Source organism: Chelon labrosus (genome assembly GCF_963514085.1).
Source record: "Chelon labrosus genome assembly, chromosome: 7".
NCBI classification, from domain to species: Eukaryota; Metazoa; Chordata; class Actinopteri; order Mugiliformes; family Mugilidae; genus Chelon; species Chelon labrosus.
The window spans coordinates 25,698,093-25,720,747 of NC_140343.1; the positions used below are offsets into that span (position 1 = coordinate 25,698,093).

At 42.4% G+C, this 22,655-nt stretch overlaps 1 protein-coding gene across 1 annotated transcript in view; it reads left to right on the plus strand.

Annotated features, from left to right (window-relative positions):
* The window catches only part of ptprfa (protein tyrosine phosphatase receptor type Fa), a 176,288-nt gene extending 156,697 nt beyond the window's left edge, over nt 1-19,591 (plus strand). The window contains exons 22-32 of the mRNA XM_084548704.1: nt 2,427-2,550; nt 2,734-2,909; nt 4,219-4,338; nt 5,211-5,365; nt 7,122-7,407; nt 9,255-9,433; nt 14,056-14,182; nt 15,416-15,541; nt 16,533-16,687; nt 17,716-17,851; nt 18,837-19,591. Coding sequence (XP_084404830.1) covers nt 2,427-2,550; nt 2,734-2,909; nt 4,219-4,338; nt 5,211-5,365; nt 7,122-7,407; nt 9,255-9,433; nt 14,056-14,182; nt 15,416-15,541; nt 16,533-16,687; nt 17,716-17,851; nt 18,837-18,905 — 1,653 coding nt within the window. The 3' untranslated portion in view covers nt 18,906-19,591. The remainder of the gene's footprint in view (nt 1-2,426; nt 2,551-2,733; nt 2,910-4,218; nt 4,339-5,210; nt 5,366-7,121; nt 7,408-9,254; nt 9,434-14,055; nt 14,183-15,415; nt 15,542-16,532; nt 16,688-17,715; nt 17,852-18,836) is intronic.
* The last annotated feature ends 3,064 nt before the right edge of the window (nt 19,592-22,655 follow it).

Genomic DNA, 22,655 nt, shown 5'->3' on the forward strand with positions numbered 1-22,655 from the left:
GGACTTTATTAATACAGAGCAACAGTCTGTAGTTAGGTGACTTGACGTCATTTTTAACCATATTCACAATCCAAACCTTTGTTCTGTTAGGCAGTGTTATAATAATATATAATAATATATAAACATAAAAAAAGATTGTGCAGTTAGATAGATGATAGTGTCAGTTATTATTCTTAGCTCAGTGAATGTGGCAGCAGGTGAAAGTGAGCTTGGCTCCGACATACGCTCATCCACATGCTTCATGCCTGGCTGTTCCTCTGTGTGTTTACCTGCTTTGTTTTATTTTTTTCGTTGGTGGGTGTGCAGCTCTGCTGTGAGTGTGATTACACTGTCTTCCCTGTAACTGATCTACATCTTGGCAGAGCGCATTAGCAGTAATGTGACTGGTTTGTCAGTGCAGTGTAGTGGAAGCCTAACCTAACAGGCTGTTAAATAAGATGTGCATTCAACCTTTTTCTCCATTGTCATTATTATCCATTGTAGACCGGGGGTGGTGGAGGGGGCTGAGCAGCTGTCCAGCCAGTTGGGGAGAAAAAGCAGCAGGATATTAAAGTCCTTGTCACTGCTTCATTATGCCTGTGCATGTGTGGAACGGTTGTTGAGGTGTGTGTTTTGGTGATGTGAGATAAGCATCGGGAGCAGGAAAGATCAATCCTAAATAACAATTTGCAGCATGTCATTTTAACTAAAAGTGTGAGTGTGTTCACAGCCGGGAATCAATAGAGACCAGTCATCAGGCAGCATAATGAAAACCTGTCTCTGGAAAACGTGTATTGCTTTTCATCTGACATGCAGCATTTATTTTATTCATAGGAATACTGGTAAATCAGTAAAACAAGAATTACATTTCATCATCTGCAGCAATTACTTGCTTTTTTCTGTGGAAACTGACAGAATAAGATCAGAATATGGGTAGTTTTGCAGTCTGAGCTGACACTGTATCTGTACATAGTGTATTCTGTGTTGTGTTAATGTACACTGTGACTGTACACATAAGGCTTATGGCAGTGTTCCTTTGGTTTATGACTAAATACACAAAAACTAAATACTTCAAATGTTGACCTGATTATGGTGCTAGAAGAAAATTCTGATTACCAAATGAGATAGGATCCCAAAGACAGAAGGGTTTATCACCTTCAAAAACCGCCATTGTCTGTAAACCAATACACCAGCCACAACATTAAAACTACTGACACAAGAAGTAAATAACATTGACCATCTTGTGACAATTCAATGTTCTGCTGGGAAACTTTTGGACCTGGCATTAATGTTACTTAGACATGTACCACCCACCTAGTCCAGACGAGGCACCCCCACCCCATAGCAATGACACTCATTGATGGCAGCAGTCATCCCCAGCAGGATGCAGCCTGACACAGGCACACACACAAAAACACTTTAGGAACAAAATGAAAAACAGCACAAGGTGTTGACCTGGCCTCCAAATTCACTAGATCCTAAACTGATCAAGTATCTGTGGGATGATCCACAGAGGCCCCTCCCCTCAACCCATAGGACCCAAAGGCCCCCACTAACAACATTCTGTTACCAGACACCACAGGACACCCTCAGAAGGCCCATGTCCATTCTCTGATGAGTCACAACTGTTTTGGAGGCACAAGGGAGACCTACACAATATTAGGAAGGTGGTCATAATGTTATGCCTGATCGGTATATAAAAGTATTGTGTGGTTGAGCTATTTCAAATGGTGGACTAATTGATATTGCTAAACCTACAACCAAGTTAGCCCTTGAACTAAAGATAAAATATCAATGGACAGGGTATATTTCCATCATAATTGGCAGAAAGGCTTCTATTAAAAAGAAATACTAACACCTGATATTTTTATAGCAGTACTTTGCATTGGGCTGCTTACCATCCAGTGCAAGCCCATGTTTTAATGTAGTGTGCCAGTCTCAACTGAGTTCTTACTACTTCATTGTCTCTGCTTCACCGTTGGTTTAGAAAAATACAATTACCGCAAGCCCTCATTTGTTCAGTTTTGATCTAATGCTAGTGGTCCACGATCACTCAACCTTGTGTGTGCTGTGGAGAAACATGCATTCTTGATGATTGGCCCAAACCTTACTGCACTGCTTTCAGTTCATTTACCATGCCCAGAGCTGGTAGGTGAAAGACTGGAGGAGGATTTAGGAATATTAAAACAGTGCAGTGTATATAATGTACTGTATACATACATGCGTGTGTATCCTGTGGTTACATGAAAATCGCCCTAGGTGTTTCATATTACACAGCTACAGGCTGCAAGAGGGGTGATGAATTTGTGTCCTTCCCGCATTTAATTTTCTACATTCTTCTGTCCGAGCTCCAACCACAGCAAGGAAAATACATTTTCCTTTAATAAATATGTTTTCTCTCCCTTCTACCTCTTTACATTCCACTCTCTCCCTCTTTTGTGTTTAAGTCTATTGATCCGGGACAGCAGTTCACCTGGGAGCACTCCAACCTGGAGGTCAACAAGCCAAAGAACCGCTATGCAAATGTTATCGCCTACGACCACTCCAGGGTCATCCTCACACCTGTGGATGGTAAGAAAAACAGTCCCAGAATTCTAGACTAATGTTCAGGGTCTTTATCGTCCTCAATTGCAGAGAGAAGCAAGAATTTATTTAAAACAGGGATATATTACTTAGTCTGTACAGAGCTTCTCCTGCTTCTGTTTCAAAAGCTCCTGGTTTAATTTGCTTTGCCCAACTTGTTCTTTGCTGCAGGAGTTCCAGGTAGCGACTACATAAATGCCAACTACATTGACGGCTACAGGAAACAGAATGCATACATTGCCACACAGGGGCCGCTGCCAGAGACACTGAGTGACTTCTGGAGGATGGTGTGGGAGCAGAGGACCTGCACCATCGTTATGATGACCCGCCTAGAAGAGAAGTCACGGGTGAGCTTCAAGATGATGAATGTGCAAAGGGACCTTGTGCTACAATCACAAAGGAGTGGGCTTCCAGTGGGTGGGGCCTAATGTTCCTATTTCTGTATGTGAAGTGTCCAGTGGTTGAGTCCTGTGGTTAAGTTCATATATGCTTCACGATATGCGTTCTTCTCTGTGTGTGCTTTCTTGTGTCGGGGCTCAGGAACTGTAGCTGTTCACATTTTATGTTCAGCCAGCCGCGCTCAAGCAGCTGAATGTCTTTGTGCCCTTGCTACACATGTTTTGTTCTATGCAGACAACATTAGACAACGCAAGGCATACGGGCCCCGTAAACCATAGCATAAAAATGTTATATCAGATCTGTAATTAAAAACAGCTTTCACTAGAGATATTTTTCTTAAGTGGGTTTAGGATTAATGGATGAAGTTTTTTACCTGGTTAAATAGTGACATGTTTGCTGGAGAGAGTCCAGCAATAAACTAATACATAATTGTGGCTGCTGGTAGCTGAATCCACATATTAGTTTTAATTTAGCAGTAAACAAGTTAAAATTAGCATATATCTTAAAAATATGTACTTGGAAAACTAAAATAATACAAACAAGGAAAGCATTAACAAATGAACAGTGATGTTATTTGGTTTGTTAACTGGTGTGGACTGGCTTCTGTAGTTAACTTTGAGGTTGCCTGTACTGTAATAGTTAACGAGCTGTGTTATATTTGTTCAGGTGGTGAACTGGCCAAGCCTGTGGCAGCTTGGCCAAGCCTGTGGGCTACCCCCACAATGATACGCACACATATGCAGAGCTATGAAGCGTAACTGGTCCATCTGTCATGACAAATTCCCACTGCCAGCAACCCCGCCACCCCTACCCTGAAGTGAGCACTAAGTCAAAGTGCAGCTATCCCTCCCGCAGGAGAGAACAATTTTGTATCATAAAACCTAAAGTGTAATTTTAATTTGTCATTTTCTGACTGATTAATACACCCATCAGCCACAACATTAAAACCACTGTCACAGGATGGTCAATGTTATTTACTTCTCCTGTCAATGTTCTGTTGGGAAACTTTTGGACCTGACATTCGTGTGGATGTACAAGTATTTTGTCATTTAATGTGGATAATTATTTGGGTTTTGTTTTCCTCTGTGTAATATCTTGAAGAACATATGAATGACCAACCTTCAGAGGGTAGAAGGGCACCAGAAAATAGAAATGTTCAGAACAGTCACCAAAGTTACAAATGCCCGCCACTCTGTTCTTTTCTTCTCAATTCATGCCCATATTTTCAACATGACATTTGTGTATTTCTGTGTGCAGGTGAAGTGTGACCAGTACTGGCCCAGTCGAGGCACCGAGACATATGGGATGATCCAAGTGACAATGCTGGACACCGTGGAGCTGGCTACGTACAGCGTGCGAACATTCACCCTCTATAAGGTGAGAGCTCAGTGTGTATATACTGTTTTTGTATAATGTATAAGGGGAATGGCAGCAAATGCTAGTCATGACTCACAGAAACACATGACTCCACACAAACCATCAAAGCCTGCTGTGGGGCTTTGATGGTTTGTGTGGAAAGAACGTTTTTGGACATCTTCCTCATCACATGAATGTGACAGCAGTCTCAGTCTCATTCACTAAATGCGCAAAACCAGCAAAGTAAAGAAGGAAATAAAAAAGATGCCCACATACAATCAACAGTAAAAAAAAAAAAAAAACAACTATATATTTTCAGTGTTCTTTCAATCCAGTGCACAGATGAGGGAAAAAAACTATATGGGCAAACAGCCATTAATAACCACCTGTCATTCACTGGTAATGACTCCGGTAACTTGGAACGAAACGGAATGTATCAGGGGGTTCACTCTGACAAGAAGGAGTCGACACCCTTCGCACTCACAGTAGTCATTAAGGCTTCAACAGAAAACTTTCCTCCTCTTTGCGGTCATAATATTTTGAGCTCACTCTATGTCTATACAGGGCTTAAGAGCCAAAGGAGACTGTATCTTGGCATTTAAATGCTGTCAAAACACACATTGGGGTGTTTACGTTTGTCACTGATGGAGTTATCTAAATTTCTTTGTACGTTCTGGCTACTTTGGATTTCTTTATGCTTTCAAGTGCTGTTTGGAATTGCAATTGGCATGTGAGGTTCTCACATTAATTGGTCAGATGGTTGTATAGTTGATGCAGTCATGTCAGTGAATGTTTTAGCTGATGGCTACATAATCAAATCACGGACTTTTCAGTGTGCTGAATCTCTCTTCTATGAATGACTGAACATCAGTTAATGTGTGTTCACGGAACAGAATGGCTCGAGTGAGAAAAGAGAAGTTCGACAGTTCCAGTTTCTGGCCTGGCCCGACCATGGAGTGCCTGAGTATCCTACCCCAATACTGGCCTTTCTACGCAGGGTTAAGGCCTGTAACCCCTCAGATGCAGGACCGATGGTAGTTCACTGCAGGTAAAGTACCTAGAGTTGTTGGCATGCCTCACACAATGTGTCCATAAACCCCTTAACAAAGATATCTAAGAATCTGTGTAACACTTTAAAACAGACAAGCCAACAGTCCGCGTTTGCAGGGTTGTAGGACACGCAAAATAGCACAACAATTACCTGCATTTGCAGCCAGAAGGAGGCTTTGAGCATGCTCCCAGTGCAAACATCATCTCATTCATTGATTTTCTGCAACCGCTTATCCTCTGGAGGGTGTCCTCAGGGGGGCTGGAGTCTATCCAAGCTGACACTGGGCGAGAGGTACACCCTGGACAGGTCGACAAGTCTAGTAAGGGGCTAACACAGAGAGACAGACAACCATTCACACTCACAGTTTAAAGGGTTACGGTAATATTTATTTAATGCTTGATTACACTGATTAAAATGTGTCACTACAAGCTGAAGGTATGACTATTTATGTACTGAGGAAGGCATGAATTTAACTCAGTCACAGTTTTTATTAAACAGCTCATTCCCATAGCCGAAATACTGAAGTCACTCAAGAATAATTACCATAGTAATCATATTTTTGGTTTATGTGGAGGAATAAAGTGGAGACAGTGATACTATATGTGGTAAAGAAAATGAATATGAGCTGTCTGAGGATGTGCTGCAGCGGTCCTTCACCTGACACAAGAAGTTGGTATGTTTTTAATAACAAGAAACTTCCATGTGGGGTTACAACAGAAAGACAACAAGAAACTGCAGCCTACATGGGCTAGTAAAAAATGCATTGCCTAGTCTTATGTTTTATTTGATATTTGGCCCACCCATTATTGTTTCATGCCACTTGATCTGTGCTTTTTCTGTTTCAACTCAAAAAGCTATAACTAATGATCATTTCTTGTTTCAACTTGATGCTACGATTCCATTACAAATTATTAGGTTACATTATCCGTTGAAGAAAACTAATTTTATCTTGTCAAATGAACTCACAGTTCCAAGTTAAGATCAGTTTAACTATATTCGTATCAATACGTTCTATTTTACGCTGAGAGCACTGATGTGTTTGTTTCTACTTCGACTTCTCATCTTGACGACTAATGGCATGTTTTAAAGTGTATGTAAACTTCAGACCGATTCACACATCTTGCAAGAAATTCAACATTCACATTAAATCACTGGACAGTAAAATTTGATCTACTAAAAACAGCCACTTTGAAATGCATTCCCGGTAGAAACAGCTTCTAAAATCCATCCATCCATTCCGCTTATGGTGCCAATATTTTTGCTGATGTTGTAATGCCGCGGTTTAATCCTCTTTTGTCGAGCCTTGTTTCAAAGGTATCACCATTTTATAGCAATAGTTCTGTCTAATTAAAAAATGCGAAAATTGCAGAAGCCCCCAGATTTCCCAGTATTCAAATCGTATCACCTTTCCTCATTCCCCATCACTTTTTCCAACTCAAAACATGAGTTAAATGAACAATGACCACACAGACAAGAAGTCAAGACAATGGAGTACTTTAAGTTTAAGTTTAGAAAACTTATTAAATTGAGTTCAATATCAAAAACTTGTCATGACGATTGGAATTAAAGACAAGAAAAATGTTGACATAAGTGTTACAGAGACATGCTCTGAACTGAATACCAGCCTGCTCACTTGTAATATAAGGACTATACTCAGTGCATGGCCTTCCCTCATAGCTAGCGCTGCCATGTGTGCCAAATGTGGATACATTTTGCGATTTTTAATGACACCTGTGTCTTTGCGGTCCATCAGCGCTGGCGTGGGCCGCACAGGCTGCTTCATCGTGATCGAAGCCATGCTGGAGAGAATGAAACACGAGAAGTCGGTGGACATATACGGTCACGTGACGTGTATGCGGGCTCAGAGGAACTACATGGTGCAGACAGAGGATCAGTACATATTCATCCACGAAGCCCTGCTGGAAGCTGCCACGTGCGGCAACACAGAGGTCCCCGCCCGCAACCTGTACGCCCACATCCAGAAGCTCACCCAGACCTCCCCCGGAGAGACGGTCACCGCAATGGAACTGGAGTTTAAGGTAGGCTCTTTTTGTCTCTGAAGGATCTCAGTCATCCAGGTCATGGTATATCCAAAAAACGTTGAAGAAAAGTCCAACTTGACAGCTTCCCACCAGTCCTTAGAACTGTAGAAGATACTCGGATGAGTGGTGAAACATCTTCTCAAAAACCCTACCAGTCCAGTTGCCTTTTTCTTGAATGTAGGCACTTCAGACATTTTGCTAAATCTTGGAAACCTTCCATGAAACAAAACTCAACTTTAATTTATAAACTGTTTTCACAGCACGTATTTTGGTTCGTCTTACCAGGAAAGACCCCAATGCTATTAACTACATTATTTGCTCTATCTACTACTGGCACTGCAAACATTTTACACTGAGGCAGAATGTTAACCTGCAAAACTTTGCTCCGTCTACCCGAGGCAAGCAGCTTCTTACCCTGAATGCAGTACTAAATGGTTAGAGTGCATGATGCAGTGGAACCAAGGAAAGGAGAAGGAATTTCATGTTCAGCCTGCATGACAGAGTTGAATTCTTTCAGAGGAGGAGCTGCAAGAGCTTACTTGCGAGCTTCTGGTGACAGGCAAAGGGAGAGGGAGTGTGCAGGAAATGCACAGAGAAAAAGAGAGAGAGAGAGAGAGAGAGAGAGAGAGAGAAGGGACAAACTGGCAGCTGAAAGATAAGGTCCTAGGTTAAGAGATTTTACTCTGGATGAGCTGCAGCATTCCACCTCCCTCCTCGAATTCTCACTCCGCACTAAGCGACCCTGTAGTGATTTAACCGGCCCCGTATTGGCAGGGGCACACCAGAACCCAAATTATGCTGCTTGTTCAAGCAAGCAGGCCGGCTGTAAATCCGGACGGAGCATAATTAGGTTTTGATCCTCAGCTCACTGCAAATTTCATTCGCAAGCACTTCTCAAATTGACACTTGCCCTTGCAGTGCGGAGGAATCGCATTAGGGCCTGTCAGCAAAGTTGACCCAAAGTAAAACCTTCCTGATGGCTTTCAGAAGTTTATACCGCAGATTGATCTTCTTTGTCACAGGCCTGTCTGCATTAGTCATAGTAAACGTGGGTGTCTTGTTTTGAATTTCTAGTTTCGTCACGATAGGCGCTGCAGCTTCAGGCGTTCGTCTGAAGTCAGAGAACAAAAAGCATCATCTCAGAGTGCATAATTTTAATGCATCAGTAACAGTGTTAACTGCTTATGTCTTTTAACAACTTTGTTCACAGACTACACTCAAGCAAGACAGGTTGTATTGGCACTATAAAACAGCAGAGGCACAAAGTGGACAACTACACCCACTGAGTTGTAAAGCTGCGGCGCTGTCACCTCTGAGCCCCCGCTCAGACCTTGCATTAACATCCGACCTCGGCAGTCTGATTGCAGGTGGCCGTCTTAAAGTACCTGCTTTCACACCTGGCGTTAAAATGCCTCCACACACGCATTCCCGACCAACTCTTGGGATTTAATCTCACTTCCACACTGTGTATGCAAATACACTGATGGTCAGTATAATACTGTAACAGCTGCTGTCTCTAATGGATCTTTTTGGGGTTTTTTTGTGAGTGCGTCTATCACTTAGGGAAGTGATAGATACTCAGGAACAGGCTGTCAAGTCTCTACCTCTCTCTCTCTCTTTCTTACTGAAAACACATCCTATATGTTATTATTTATTTATTTATCTCTGACCGGGTGTTATTTAAAGCCGTGACAGAAAATTTTCCAGTAATGTGGTCTGAGCTGGCAGACTAGCAATCAGATTGCTCAGGGCGGATGTCAACGCAAGCTCTGAACGGGACCTGAGATGATCGGCTGTCCGAGGAGCTCCACAAACAGATCTTCCTCTTCTCCCTGTCTCTCCAGAAGCTGGCCAATTCCAAAGCACATACCTCAAGATTTATCAGTGCCAACCTGCCATGTAACAAATTCAAGAACCGCCTGGTGAACATTATGCCTTTCGAGTCCACGCGCGTCTGCCTGCAGCCGATCAGAGGGGTGGAGGGCTCCGACTACATCAACGCCAGCTTCATTGACGGCTACAGGTGAGCGCATGGAAATTGTTTCACTGTAAAACGCAACAGCACAGGCACACGGAAAGAGGAGAGTACTCTCTTAAAATTGCTTTGTCTTTAGCACAAGTACTGCAAAGCGTGTCAGCTCAGCAGCAACACCTCTAATGAGTGTGGGTTTGGGCTTTTTCTCTGGCAGCTGTCAGCAGTAAATTACAGGGTGACAAGGAGTCTGGTGTTTCGCTGCCCCACATCCCTTTGTTGTGTCAGTTGCCAAAACAAATTGGAACCTGTTAATTCTCCCCTGTTATCCCCTCTGGTAAATGGGTAGCCTGTTTGAGATCAGTGGCCTGCCAGTGAAATGCCCTGATTACACCAACACGTCTCTTTGACAAATCTCAAGCCGTCTCCAGGAGACTTTCTCCCCACTTGAAGGCCCTGGTTGAAAGAGATCAGCACAATCATACCCAGATGTACAAATGCAGGGTTATTTGAAAAGCAGTACTGATGAGAATGTAACCTCACTCCATACCCGCACAGCTGACCAGACACAGCGCTGAAGTGGGTCCGATGGTTAAATCATCACTTTCTATTCTCATCAGAATATGAGTCTGATAAACTGCCATTGAGATTCCATTAGGGGATGTGTTTCAACCCATTCAGAGAAAACTACCTCTGTACGCAACTGTCTTACAACCAGCCATTTTGTTGTAAATGTGCATGACTAAGTCGCTGTTACTCTTCTGTCCATCTCGTCCATCGCTATGTAAAAACCATTTGATTAGCCCAGCCTCAGTTTGAGTACATCGTGAGCATTGAACCGCATCCAATTTATTTCCGAACGTAATCAGCGCCCAGCAGTGAGACTCCAGAACAACCCTCCCTCACAAAAATGCTTCGGTCTAGGGTATGTTCGGGCTGGCTTCAAGTCTAGTTTGGAGTGTGCTTAATGTTGGCTTTGTGTGTTTTTGCATACATATCCTTTCAGCTGATAAAAAATACATATTAGTCAATACACATAAATATAGATGTATAAATAGTAACAAGTGATTACAGATTTAGCTAGTGCTAAAGCTGCACTGACCTTAGACAGGTGTAATTGTCATTTAAAGCCTATGACGTAGACCAGTCAGCCACAACATTAAAACCACTGACAAGACAAGTGAGTAACATTGACCATCTTGTGACAATTCAATGTTCTGCTGGAAAAGCTGTTGGACCTGGCATTCATGTGGATGTTACTTAGACATGTAGCACCCACCTAGACCAGATCAGACACCCCCACCCCATAGCAATGACACTCCTTGATGGCAGCAGCCATCCCCAGCAGGATGCAGCCTGACACAGAAAACGCTTTAGGAACAACTCAAAAAAACATTAAAAACAGCACAAGGTGTTGACCTGGTCTCCAAATTCACTAGATCCCAAACTGATGGCCTGATCCACAGAGACCCCTCTCCTCAACCCATAGGACCCAAAGGCCCCCACTAACAACATTCTGTTCCCAGACACCACAGGACACCCTCAGAAGGCCCATGTCCATTCTCTGATGAGTCACAACTGTTTTGGAGGCACAAGGGAGACCTACACAATATTAGGCAGGTGGTCATAATGTTATGCCTGTCTAGTGTATGTCTATGTCCGACTAATGTTGATGCATGTCAATATTACTACCTAATAAAGAAAATAAATACACCTGTACATGGGTGGCATATGTCAAACCAATCACAATCTTCCCAGAAAAGCATATCTTTTTTTAATGTTGACACTAATTGGAAATCTACTTCCCATTGCACTAGCAGAGTAAAGCAGGGGCTAATGAGTCAGGACTTCCTCTTTTTACTTGCAGGGTGTATCCTGTTTTTGGCTGCCAACACTTAATGAAGGCCGCTGGGCACTCCCGCCTGAGGGGGGATGGTGGAGGGGGTGGGGGGTGGGGGGGTCATGTAATTCCTCTCTAACTCCTGTGTCGGTAATTAAGAGTGGAGTGAGATACGGGGAGCACTCTCCTAGCTCAGCCTTTTAAGTGAATAGCATGGATTAGGATAGATTAAGGTGTGGGGATAGACATGATTGGGATAATTAGTGTCTAGCGACCTCTAGGTATAACTCCAGTGGTCACACATTTGAGTGCCTCCTCTCTATGGTGGTGGGTAGAGAGCCAGGCCACAGGTTGAGCTCTTTTTTTTATTTAAGCATTGCTTCTGTGTGTGTATATCTATCGGTAATCAGTATATCAAATGTAAGGTGAGCACACATGAAATATTGTTAATATTCAAATAAATGCACCTCAGATGTTGTTGTTCCACACAGAGTATCTATCTTAGAGAAAGACTAACACACTGCTGCTTTTGCTTCTTTTAGTGGATAAGGCCAGAGGAGTCTTTAAAACTAATCTCAGCATAGTAACTTTCGGCTTTAACTGTTCTGACGGCTCATTAGCACCCAAACCGTTTGTTTGTTTGTTTGCTCGCTCGAATGCACTGAGCATAGGAATGATGCGGTTTTGATATTCAGCCTTCTACGTCTGACCTTAAACAAACTCCAGCCAGCAGCCGGGATCGGCCGTCACTGGTCAAACGGCCTCGGTCCCTCGGTCATTCAGCAGTGGTCAGCCAGAACAGCCTGCAGGTGAAGTGGCAGCTTTGCCGGAGGAGAAACACATCCATCAAAAGTACATATTATTTGAAGTATTCATATAATACTTCCAATGTTTGTAAAGCTGACAGCAAATATGCAGCTAAAAACTATCGTGCCTCTAGCTGTCAGTGGCACATTAAAATGAGAACTCATTGATAACACGCAGGTAACGTAAATACCCAGTGTCCACAGACACTCTGGTACACTTCACTTCTGAGAATTACCTGAGCCTTCTGCTTCACGCCTCAACACTGCCCCCTAGTGGCCGCAGTGGAGCATGACACGATGCACAGCCTGGCGGAGCAGCTGCGGTGGCATATGTCGTTTTATCAGTGCTGTTAAAGGGGGTCTGTGCTCAAACAAAACCATTTAAGGATCTGTGCACACATTAGCAAGCAGCTGAACTCATCAAATTTACTTTAAGGGCGTGTGTAAAATCGAAAACACCTGAGAGGCTGTGCCAGCTCTGGGGCGGCGTTGTCTGGAAATAAAAGCTGATGAAATATGAAAGTGCTGAAGTGGAAATCCAGCTTATCAAAATAAACTCTGATTTTGTTTGGCAATATTTTTGCACCCAGCACACCGTAAATATGTATGGTGGTACTTCTTAAAAGTAAATTTTAGGTCGATGTAGATCGCCCATTAAAAGCTGTGAGCAGGAGTTGATTCTTTCTAACATTTTATTCAGATTTTCAAAATAAATAAAATCAGCCTATATACAACTGTGCAATGTACGGGTGCAGCTTGAGTTTTACCCAGTAAGGTGCAAAAGGTGCAGTAAGTTGCAGACAACTGTCAGGCCAGAGTCCTTGTGTCCTTTTTTGTGTTAAAAAGGCAGGTGAGGTATCCATCCACCTTGTGTGACGGGTGGGTTATAGTCCGGGGGCAGTGGGCATCGGGGAGGGGGGAGATGGGCAGAGTTCAGCACCTTTACAGCCTGGTGGACGAAGCTGTTCAACAGTCTTGTGGAGCGGGTCCGGAGGCACCTTTTCCTCAATGGCAGGAGACTGAAGAGCGGGCGTAAGGGGTGGGAAGGGTCACCGGCAATGCTGGTGGCTCTGCGGGTGAGGCAGGTGTGGAAAATGTCTGTGAGGGAGGGCAGAGGGGCACCGATGATCTTGCTGGCTGTGTTCACTGTGTGTTGCAGTGTCGTTCGGCACGAGGCAGTGCAGCCTCCGTACCACACGGTGATGCTGCCGGCGAGGACACTCTCAATGGTGCCCCGGTGAAATGAGCACATGATGAAGGACGAGACTTGTGCTCTTTGTAGTTTCTGGAGAAAGTAGAGGTGTTTTTGAGCCCATTTGGCCAGTGATGTTGTGTTGTTAGTCCAGGAAAGGTCTTCTGAGATGTGCACCAACTTGGTACTGCTCACCCTCTCCACAGCGGAACCTTCGATGGTCAGCAAGGCATGCTGGGGATGGCCTCTCCTGAAGTTCCCTCCTGGGTTGAGCGCAGGGGCCTCTGTGGATCATCCCACAGACACTTGATCAGTTTGGGATCTAGTGAATTTGGAGGCCAGGTCAACACCTTGTGCTGTTTTTCATGTTTTTTTTGAGTTGTTCCTAAAGCATTTTCTGTGTCAGGCTGCATCCTGCTGGGGATGGCTGCTGCCCAGTTTCCCAGTAGAACACTGAATTGTCACAAGATGGTCAATGTCATTTACTTGTTCTGTCAGTGGTTTTAATGTTGTGGCTGATCGGTGTATGCAAAACAGTATATTATTATAATAAAATACAAAAACGGTTTGTTGTGGGTAGATTTTGATACTGTAATATCTCTTGACACTTTTTCGGCCCTGGCTCCCGACCAGCTTCATGTAGTGGTCCATGTCCACTCGTTCACACGAAACAAAGTGACCAAGAGTTGTGGTTTGCTGTATGAAAACATACACTAAATGAGTGGGCAGCAATTTTCTATCTTCCATCACATTCATTTTATTACAGTAAAAGAAATTCTGGACTAGAATGAAGAACCCTGGAGTAAACACAGACATGTCTCTCTCCCGTCTGCAGGCAACATAAAGCATACATGGCCACCCAGGGCCCATTAGCTGAGACCACAGAGGACTTCTGGAGAATGTTGTGGGAACACAACTCCACCATTGTAGTCATGCTTACCAAACTCCGCGAGATGGGCCGGGTAAGACATCATAGTTGTTTTTTCATATTGACCTCATATATACTTGTCCATAGTCTCGAAATGCATTGTTTATACTGTACATGATATTGCATACTTTGACACTGACCACTGACCAGACTTATTTGATGAGTCTTCAGCAAGTGTGTAACCTGAATGTATAAACTCATATGCCAGACACATACGGCAAATGAGGCAGGGTGATAATAAAGTGAATAATAAAATAAATGAAATGGGCAGCCATAAAATCCAAAAACTAATAGAAGCCAAAAACATTTGTAACTTAGAGACAGGCTTTTAAGACAAATGGAACACCATAACAGCACCAAGCAAATGTGGTCGACAGTTTTCTATCTCCCAAAGCACATTTGTCTCATCTAGGCTGTATCCAACAAATGTTTTCCACCATATAAGTGCACATAAAACTCTAGTGGAGCCAAACTCCCATTGATTTGTTTCACACGTATGCAAATTACCCTTCTTAGTCTTGTGGGATTTATACTTCCCGATGAACGGAATAATTCAGAAGCATCTGGTTTCTAAAGAAAGGTTTAAGTAATGCTGTACGAAGCATACATTATCTGATTATTCTGCCTCTGCTTATCAAGAATATTCAGGATCCAAATCACTAATATGGTCTTGTAGTTGTCTAATGAAACTGGATTCAAAAGGGAGGTCAAATTCGGTGAGGTCTTTGGGAAGAGAAGATTTGGCCGTGTTATATATGTTAATAAATTGTCCGTTTTTAGTGATATTTTGTTTGATTCATATTCAATGTTTAAAATGTATTTCCTTGAATTTCCAAATTGTTTCCGACTCTAATGCAAGGAATAAATCCACGCCACTCCTTAGTGCCCCTGTACAGTCTAAATGCACCTCACATTGTCTGGTTAGTAAAGATTAGAACAGGTGCATTGCTGTATTTTAACTTAACGTATGGGATAATTGCTGCTCCAAATTCAGATGTTTCTAATTCCACATACACAGTAGGTAGGACCTTTCCACTCTGTCAGATGCCTCTTCTGCAAAATACATTCTCCAAAGGCCGTCTTGGATGTATAAAATACTAGAAAGGCTTCTGAAATGCCTTCGCCATAAAACTCTTCCCTTATCAGTGACTGCCCATTTCACATTAATCCGATTTTTTACAGCCATATAATTAGAATGGTTTCATCTTTAGTCTCGTTGGGTGTTCCAGGCAAACCTCCTCTCCACTCTTTTCTCCAAATTCTTTAGGAAAAGTGTCACCAGTACTGGCCTGCCGAGCGCTCTGCACGCTACCAGTACTTTGTTGTGGACCCCATGGCTGAGTACAACATGCCGCAGTACATCCTGAGAGAGTTCAAAGTCACAGATGCCAGGGTAGGTTCTCCTCGCAGCCGCTGGATGGCATCTGCTCAGTGTGTGTGAACTGGAAAGAACACTTGTATGTGTTGATCGAATAATGTATTCATTACATGCAGAGTGTGCTTTTCCCACCAATGTCTGCTTAGTGTTTTATGATTTGTGCTTCTTAATCGAGTTTGAGATCGAGATCAGGGATACATGTTAATGTCTGATCCTAATTTTCAAAGTGATTATTCATGACTGCAGTCTGAATCCGCGTCTGAGTCATACATGCAAAGATTATTGTGCACCATTATTATTATTATTATTTGGAGTAATACTATAAACCCCAATAAAAACTTCTGCAGAGCTGTAAAGTGAAACTGACAGCTGATCCATCTTTTGTCGCCAGTGTCCTCTCTCGTTGCATCTTTTCCTTGCATCTCTACTCGTGTCTTAAGGGGGAGAGATTAAGATCTGAGGGAAAGAAAGTGAGAGGAGATGTAATTCAGACGAGTGGCACTTATCTCCGGTCTCCCACTCCTACTGAATGTTTTCCTGCACAGAATCATCTTCCGCTATACTCGGTGCAATCTTGACGTTCTTTGGGGCTTCGCTGTGCAGCATCAGCCTCTAATCTCTGTTAGCCAACTAAAGATACCCTCCGGTCACTGCAGAGGAACTGCAGAGGAGGTGAAAGGACAAAGGAATTCTGATTCTTTTAGAAATACATTAAAATCTAATCAGATTGAGAGATCATCTGGGCTTTAAAGCTCCTATGTGTTGGTTTTGGAAAACAAACCATCATTGCAGAAAAAGACAAAGTGGTAGACTCTTCTGAGAAGAAGAGGCTGAAAGCCGCACACAGATTGCATAATTTTCTTTTCGAAAAGCGTGTCTAAATAGATTCAAACGTGCCATAATGACAGAGAGTTTGCTCACACTACGACTGAAGGCTGGGCTGTAGATTTGGGTGTGAGTCATTCATGGTATCTGTTTCCATTTCCCTGCATGTACCGTACATCAGGACGGTCAGTCCAGGACCATCAGGCAGTTTCAGTTCACCGACTGGCCAGAGCAAGGAGTGCCAAAAACTGGTGAGGGATTCATCGACTTCATCGGCCAAGTCCATAAAACTAAAGAGCAATTTGGACAAGACGGACCAATTACTGTGCACTGCAGGTAAGCCTGTGCGTGTGTTTGTGTGTGAAGCAGGTTGAGATCAAAACCCGTGAACAGCTCGGGAATACAGAGTCAAAATATTGACTTAATAAAGAGCAGAGGAGTCGGAAAAAGCAATATTTGTGTTGGTCAGTAAAATCACTGAGATTATATGATTCTAATCTTCAGTTATAATGACAACTGTAACTGATGATTGAGATTTGTCCATTCACAAAGCTGAACTCTTTGACTAGCACAAGCACTATGAACACCTGGCCAACGCTGAACTATAACAGAAACAGCAGCATGCGATGCTACAGGGACAGGGACACTGGTCAGAATTGAGAGGAAGATGAAAACTGTGATATACATAGAGGTCCTTGAAGCTGCTTTAAGGAATTCGACCATCAGCATGACAATGACCAAAACCATACAGCCACGACAATGCTGGCATGGATTCGGGACAATCCTCTGTACCCATGTGACCAAATCGAAGCCAGAATTTTTTACACCTTAGAGCATGTACTGCATAGAGAGACCTGAAAATGGCATTTCACGGACACTAAATCCAGTTTTACAGAGCCTGCCAGGAAGACAGATACAAATCCTGGTGTACAAAGCTTGCAAACCCGTGTTTTACGGCTTTATACTCACAACAGATGTCTGATACAAAGAAAGAAAAAAGACTGTATATGAAAATATTTATTTATCGTGATTAGTTCCTACTTTCTAACTTTCGTGATCGTTTTATTACTGTTTACAGTGGTATTGTAGTTATTTGGTGCCTCCTAAGTTCATTTTAACAGAACTTTTAGAAGTGTGTTTGACAGAAAGGGCATACTCACGAATAGTCACTTCAATTAGCTGGTCAAGATCGTTTGGAGATTTTGGGACGTGACACAGCTTTACAGTAGCTATAAATGGTGACTGTGTTGCAAAGGGTGAGGTTTCTGTCTTCTGGCATGATTTCATTTGTCCTTTCAATATGTGCTGCATGTGTGTGTTGAAATTTTTTTTAATGAGAGTCTAACAATGTCTGTGCCTGCCAGTGCTGGTGTTGGGCGGACCGGTGTGTTCATCACCCTGAGCATTGTCCTGGAGAGGATGAGGTACGAGGGCGTGGTCGACCTGTTTCAGACTGTCAAGACTCTCCGAACCCAGCGGCCAGCCATGGTGCAGACAGAGGTATCAGTTTGTTGAATGTCAAACCCGTACTCTTTCTTTTTTATTTCCGATAATAATCTCTAATAAAGGCAAATAAAAAAACAACCTCAATGTTATACTATACACCAATCAGCCACAACATTAAAACCACTGACAGCAGAAGTGAATAACATTGACCATCTTGTGACAATGTTCTGCTGGGAAACTTTTGGACCTGGCATTATTTGTTGATGTTATTTAGACATGTAGCACCTACCTAGTACAGACCAGGCACCCCCACCCCATAGCAGTGACACTCATTGATGGCAGCAGCCATCCCCAGCAGGATGCTGCCTGACACACACACACACAAAAATGCTTGAAGAACAACTCAAAAAACATAAAAACAGCACAAGGTGTTGACCTGGCCTCCAAATTCACTAGATCCCAAACTGATCAAGTATCTGTGGGATGATCCACAGAGGCCCCTCCCCTCAACCCATAGGACCGAAAGCCCCCCACTATCAACATCATGTTACCAGACACCACAGGAAACCCTCAGAAGGACCATGTCCATTCTCTGATGAGTCAGAACTATTTTGGAGGCACAAGGGAGACCTTCACAATATTAGGAAGGTGGTCATAATGTTATGCCTGATCGGTGCATTTACTCAGTTTAACATTGTAGGATTGTAGTGTCATTAATACTGTGTATGCAGCAATTTTAAGTTTGAAGTTGAGAATTGTAGTCCTACAAAACTACAATAATGCTGGTGTCTGGTATTTTATAATCATATAGAGCATGTGTTTTTGTCTGAATCACATAATATTTAAATATGTACAAATTAACCAGTAAATTGACCAGCTGACCTTAACTGTCAAATAAGTGTGATGGAAGAGAAGTACAAAGTAATATAAGCCCAACTTCAGATGAATGCTAATGCAAAAATAATTAGTTAAATGTGTAAAAAAAAAAAAAAAAAAGAAGGCTTGCAGTTTACTTAACATATTGTTTTTCTGTCTCTAGGACCAGTACCAACTGTGCTACCGGGCTGCTCTGGAGTACCTGGGAAGCTTTGATCACTATGCAACATAACCCTACCCAGAAAGAAACCCTCAGAACAGTCTGGTGTCTCCTCTGAGCCATGTCCACTCAACTCCATTGGTCCCTGCGGCCTGATGAGGAGGCTACGAGGAGGACTGATGAGGAAATGATCCCAACAGGATTAAGGGGGAAAGTTAGAGGAAAGAGGAGCGAGGACACGACCTCCCTCCTGGACTGGTGCCATGAATCTGCCACAGACCCCACACCAAAACCTCCCAAAAACTAACCCTAAAAGACTTGTTCTGTAGTCCTGCCTTTGATTCCTGCCATTCCCAAATGTCTCCCCCCTGTCAATAGCAAAAACTATTTTCTGCTATTTTCGTTTATATTCATTATTACAATGTTGTTATGCATATTTAGAATTTATTTTGTAATCACTTACACTGATTATTATATATCTTAACGTTTATTTTTTCTTAATTTGCTTATCCTTTTATTTTCATTAGAAAATTACAAGGACATGTATTTTCAACATGCTCCAAGTTATTAATACTGCATATCATATACTCACAGCTGCTAATAATTTTATTTTCTACCACAGATACGATTATTCATGTAATAATATATCATTACTCCGCTGGTCTTATTTCAAGGTATTTATGGGTTTCTGTCTGTACATCCAACAGAATGAGACAAGATTTGTGAACCTCCGTATGAAATAAACCTATGGCCACACATATGTACGCAAATATATTTCCATCCGCAACAACTGCTGCCATGTACAGAGTTTCTTGTCATCACCCGTCGGCTGTTTTCTCCAAACCTTCAGAGATCTGGAGACTTTCAACAAAAGAAATGCGAAGCAGTTGGAAAAGGTTGTGGGCATTGCGCCATAGTTTGCCCTATGGGTGTACGTGGTAGACTCAACACAGAAAGCCTGCTCATGAAATCTTTTGTGAAATAAGTGTGACATCCAATACAGATCCGATGCTCCAAGCATGACTTAAGAGAATGAATCTGTTAGGACACCAGTGAAGACCCTCAACCACCAGTTTATGACTAAGCGCTATATACAGGTATAAGCGTATTAACATGCAGAATCAAGGGAAGGGACAACATTTCAGTATGTTTGTGGTCAGTTTATAGCCTGAGGAGCATTGACCAATCACATTCGGCTTTGGTAAACAATCCATGTAGGGAGCAAAGGAGGCAGAATGCCATTTTACCCTGTATACAAGCAAAATAACACAATGCATTTGTCAAGGGAATACCTTAAACAAAGCTGTTGTGTTGCTCCTGTTGAGTCGCAGAGGTCATATTTGAATTCCATTCACAACTGTGAACAACAGCCAGCACACAAAACAAGTCTAGGCACAGATCTTTTATCCGTTACCTAAATATTTGATGGCTACCCTGGATACCCCGAGACATTGCCCGTTGCTGCCAAGTCGCCAAACGATAACTACTGTGTTCACAGATTGGTTTATGACATGACGTTTTGTATCGAGGGCATCGGTCCGACACTCTAATCAGATAGCTTTTGTTGCTTAACCTTGGAGGAATACGTCAGCTTTATTTTGCAAATCCCGTGAAAAGACCAAAAACAAAAACATGTGTCTCTCAACAGTGTACATGGAAGTGAGTCAAAATGAACTTGATGTGTGTCCATGGGTAAGGAAGAAACATGTTACGTTGTGATGCCTTTTCATAGTCCCTAGATCTTATTACTCTATGGCACAGAATAATAAGATATATCAGGCTTTGTGTACACAGTTGCAACAAATACATAAGCGCACTGGAAATGTGTGTGTGTGTGTGTGGGGGGGGGGGGGGGGAATAAGAAAACCCATAAAATATGAAGGGGCAATTCAGAACAAGATCACCAAAAACATCTCATCATATTACACTGTTTTCGCACAGTTTTCTTGTAAAGTCATGGTTTTAGTTGGTGAGGCTGAAAATAGTGTGTCTATCTCCTTGCAACACACAGCCTGGTTTTCGGTGCTCAGACACAAACTATTCTGACATCGTGTTTATATGAAAATATCCCAATTGTGGTAAAGCACACTTTGTATGGACGTTGCACAATGACAACACAGGCCGTACACTCTGCACTCAACTTGGTCCCCACACATTGTTGACATTCCCTCCCATCTTATGACCTCTATTGTTCTATTTGCATACCTGACTTCGCATAGACCAGACACAAGCTGGTGCGATCAGGCATAACATTATGACCACCTTAATAATATTGTGTAGGTCTCCCATGTGCCTCCAAAACAGTTGTGACTCATCAGAGAATGGACATGGGCCTTCTGAGGGTGTCCTGTGGTGTCTGGCAACAGAATGTTGTTAGTGGGGGCCTTTGGGTCCTATGGGTTGAGGGGAGGGGCCTCTGTGGATCAGGCTTGTTCAAGTACATCTCACAGATATTTGATCATTTTGGGATCTAGCGAATTTGGAGGCCAGGTCAACACCTTGTGCTGTTCTACATGTTTTTTTGAGTTGTCCCTAAACTGTTTTTGTGTGTGTGCCTGTGTCAGGCTGCATCCTGCTGGGGATGGCTGCTGCCGTCAAGGAGTGTCATTGCTATGGGGTGGGAGTGCCTGTCTAAGTAACTTCCACACAAATGCCTGGTCCAAAAGTTTCCCAGAAGAACATTGTATTGTCACAAGATGGTCAATGTTATTTACTTCTCCTGTCAGTGGTTTTAATGTTATGCCTGATAGGTGTATACTACAATGCAACTGTCACAGTGTTGCAGATGGACAGACCTGTGCCTGAGAGCAACATCACTGTTCAGTACTGGATCTCTGGGGTTTTCCCTGGTTGACAAAGTGAGGTGGTTTTGGATTAAATGGACCATATAAAGGATTCATCTCACATATTTGTCTTGTAGGAGTCAATGATATACCATGATATACTATATGTTGTATACATGATCTGTTTTCTATTTGTTAATAAAAAGAGACAAAAGTCTTGGAAACATTGATGTTAATAAAGTTGAACAATTGGATTTTTAATATAAAAGCAGTGGTATTCATTTCTTAGCGCTGTGGTGTGATTAGACCCTCAGTAGAGCAAAAAACGCTGTTTTCTTCCATCCATGTTTCCCCCTCTTTCAATTTACTCTCCAGTTGCCTGTTCAAGGGACTTTAGCATTGTTGCAGATAAAGAAATTTTGAACATTAATCAAAGTAAATCCAGAGTGTCAGAAGATTACTTTTATGATGTATTTACTACATTTAGATTGATTTACTTAAGAAAAAGTGCTAGTGCCCCACAGAAAGTACTCCATTACAAAGTCTCATATTCAAAATCAAAAAGAAAATTTTGCATTACTTGCAGAATATATGTTTAATGTAAAATGAGATAGGTATTTCAAATTTTTGTTATTATGATGATTATTTTTTGCTACAGTCTAAGATGTGAGTCAGTAACATATTGCTGCTTACATGGCTGCTGACTTAAATGCCTGGGTTAGGGTTAGGGGTTAGGGTTAGGGTTCATTCATTAGCTGCATTCATTTGTTTTATTTCAGGTAAACAGATAAGGTTGTCTGCAGTTTGTTCCAGCTGGAACAGTTTGACTGTTTGAATCAGGTTTAAGTCTGGAAGTCAATTTATAGCAACCGTATCCTATAGCAAGCTTTTATTAATATTACACAGCTTCAATCACACTAAATTAATTTGCTCAGGGAACTCTAGTTGCAGTACATCAGTGTGTCCCTCTGGAATAGATTTAGTGGTAGTATTACAATAAAAACGAAAAAATAAGTAAAAATACATCACAATATTCAGC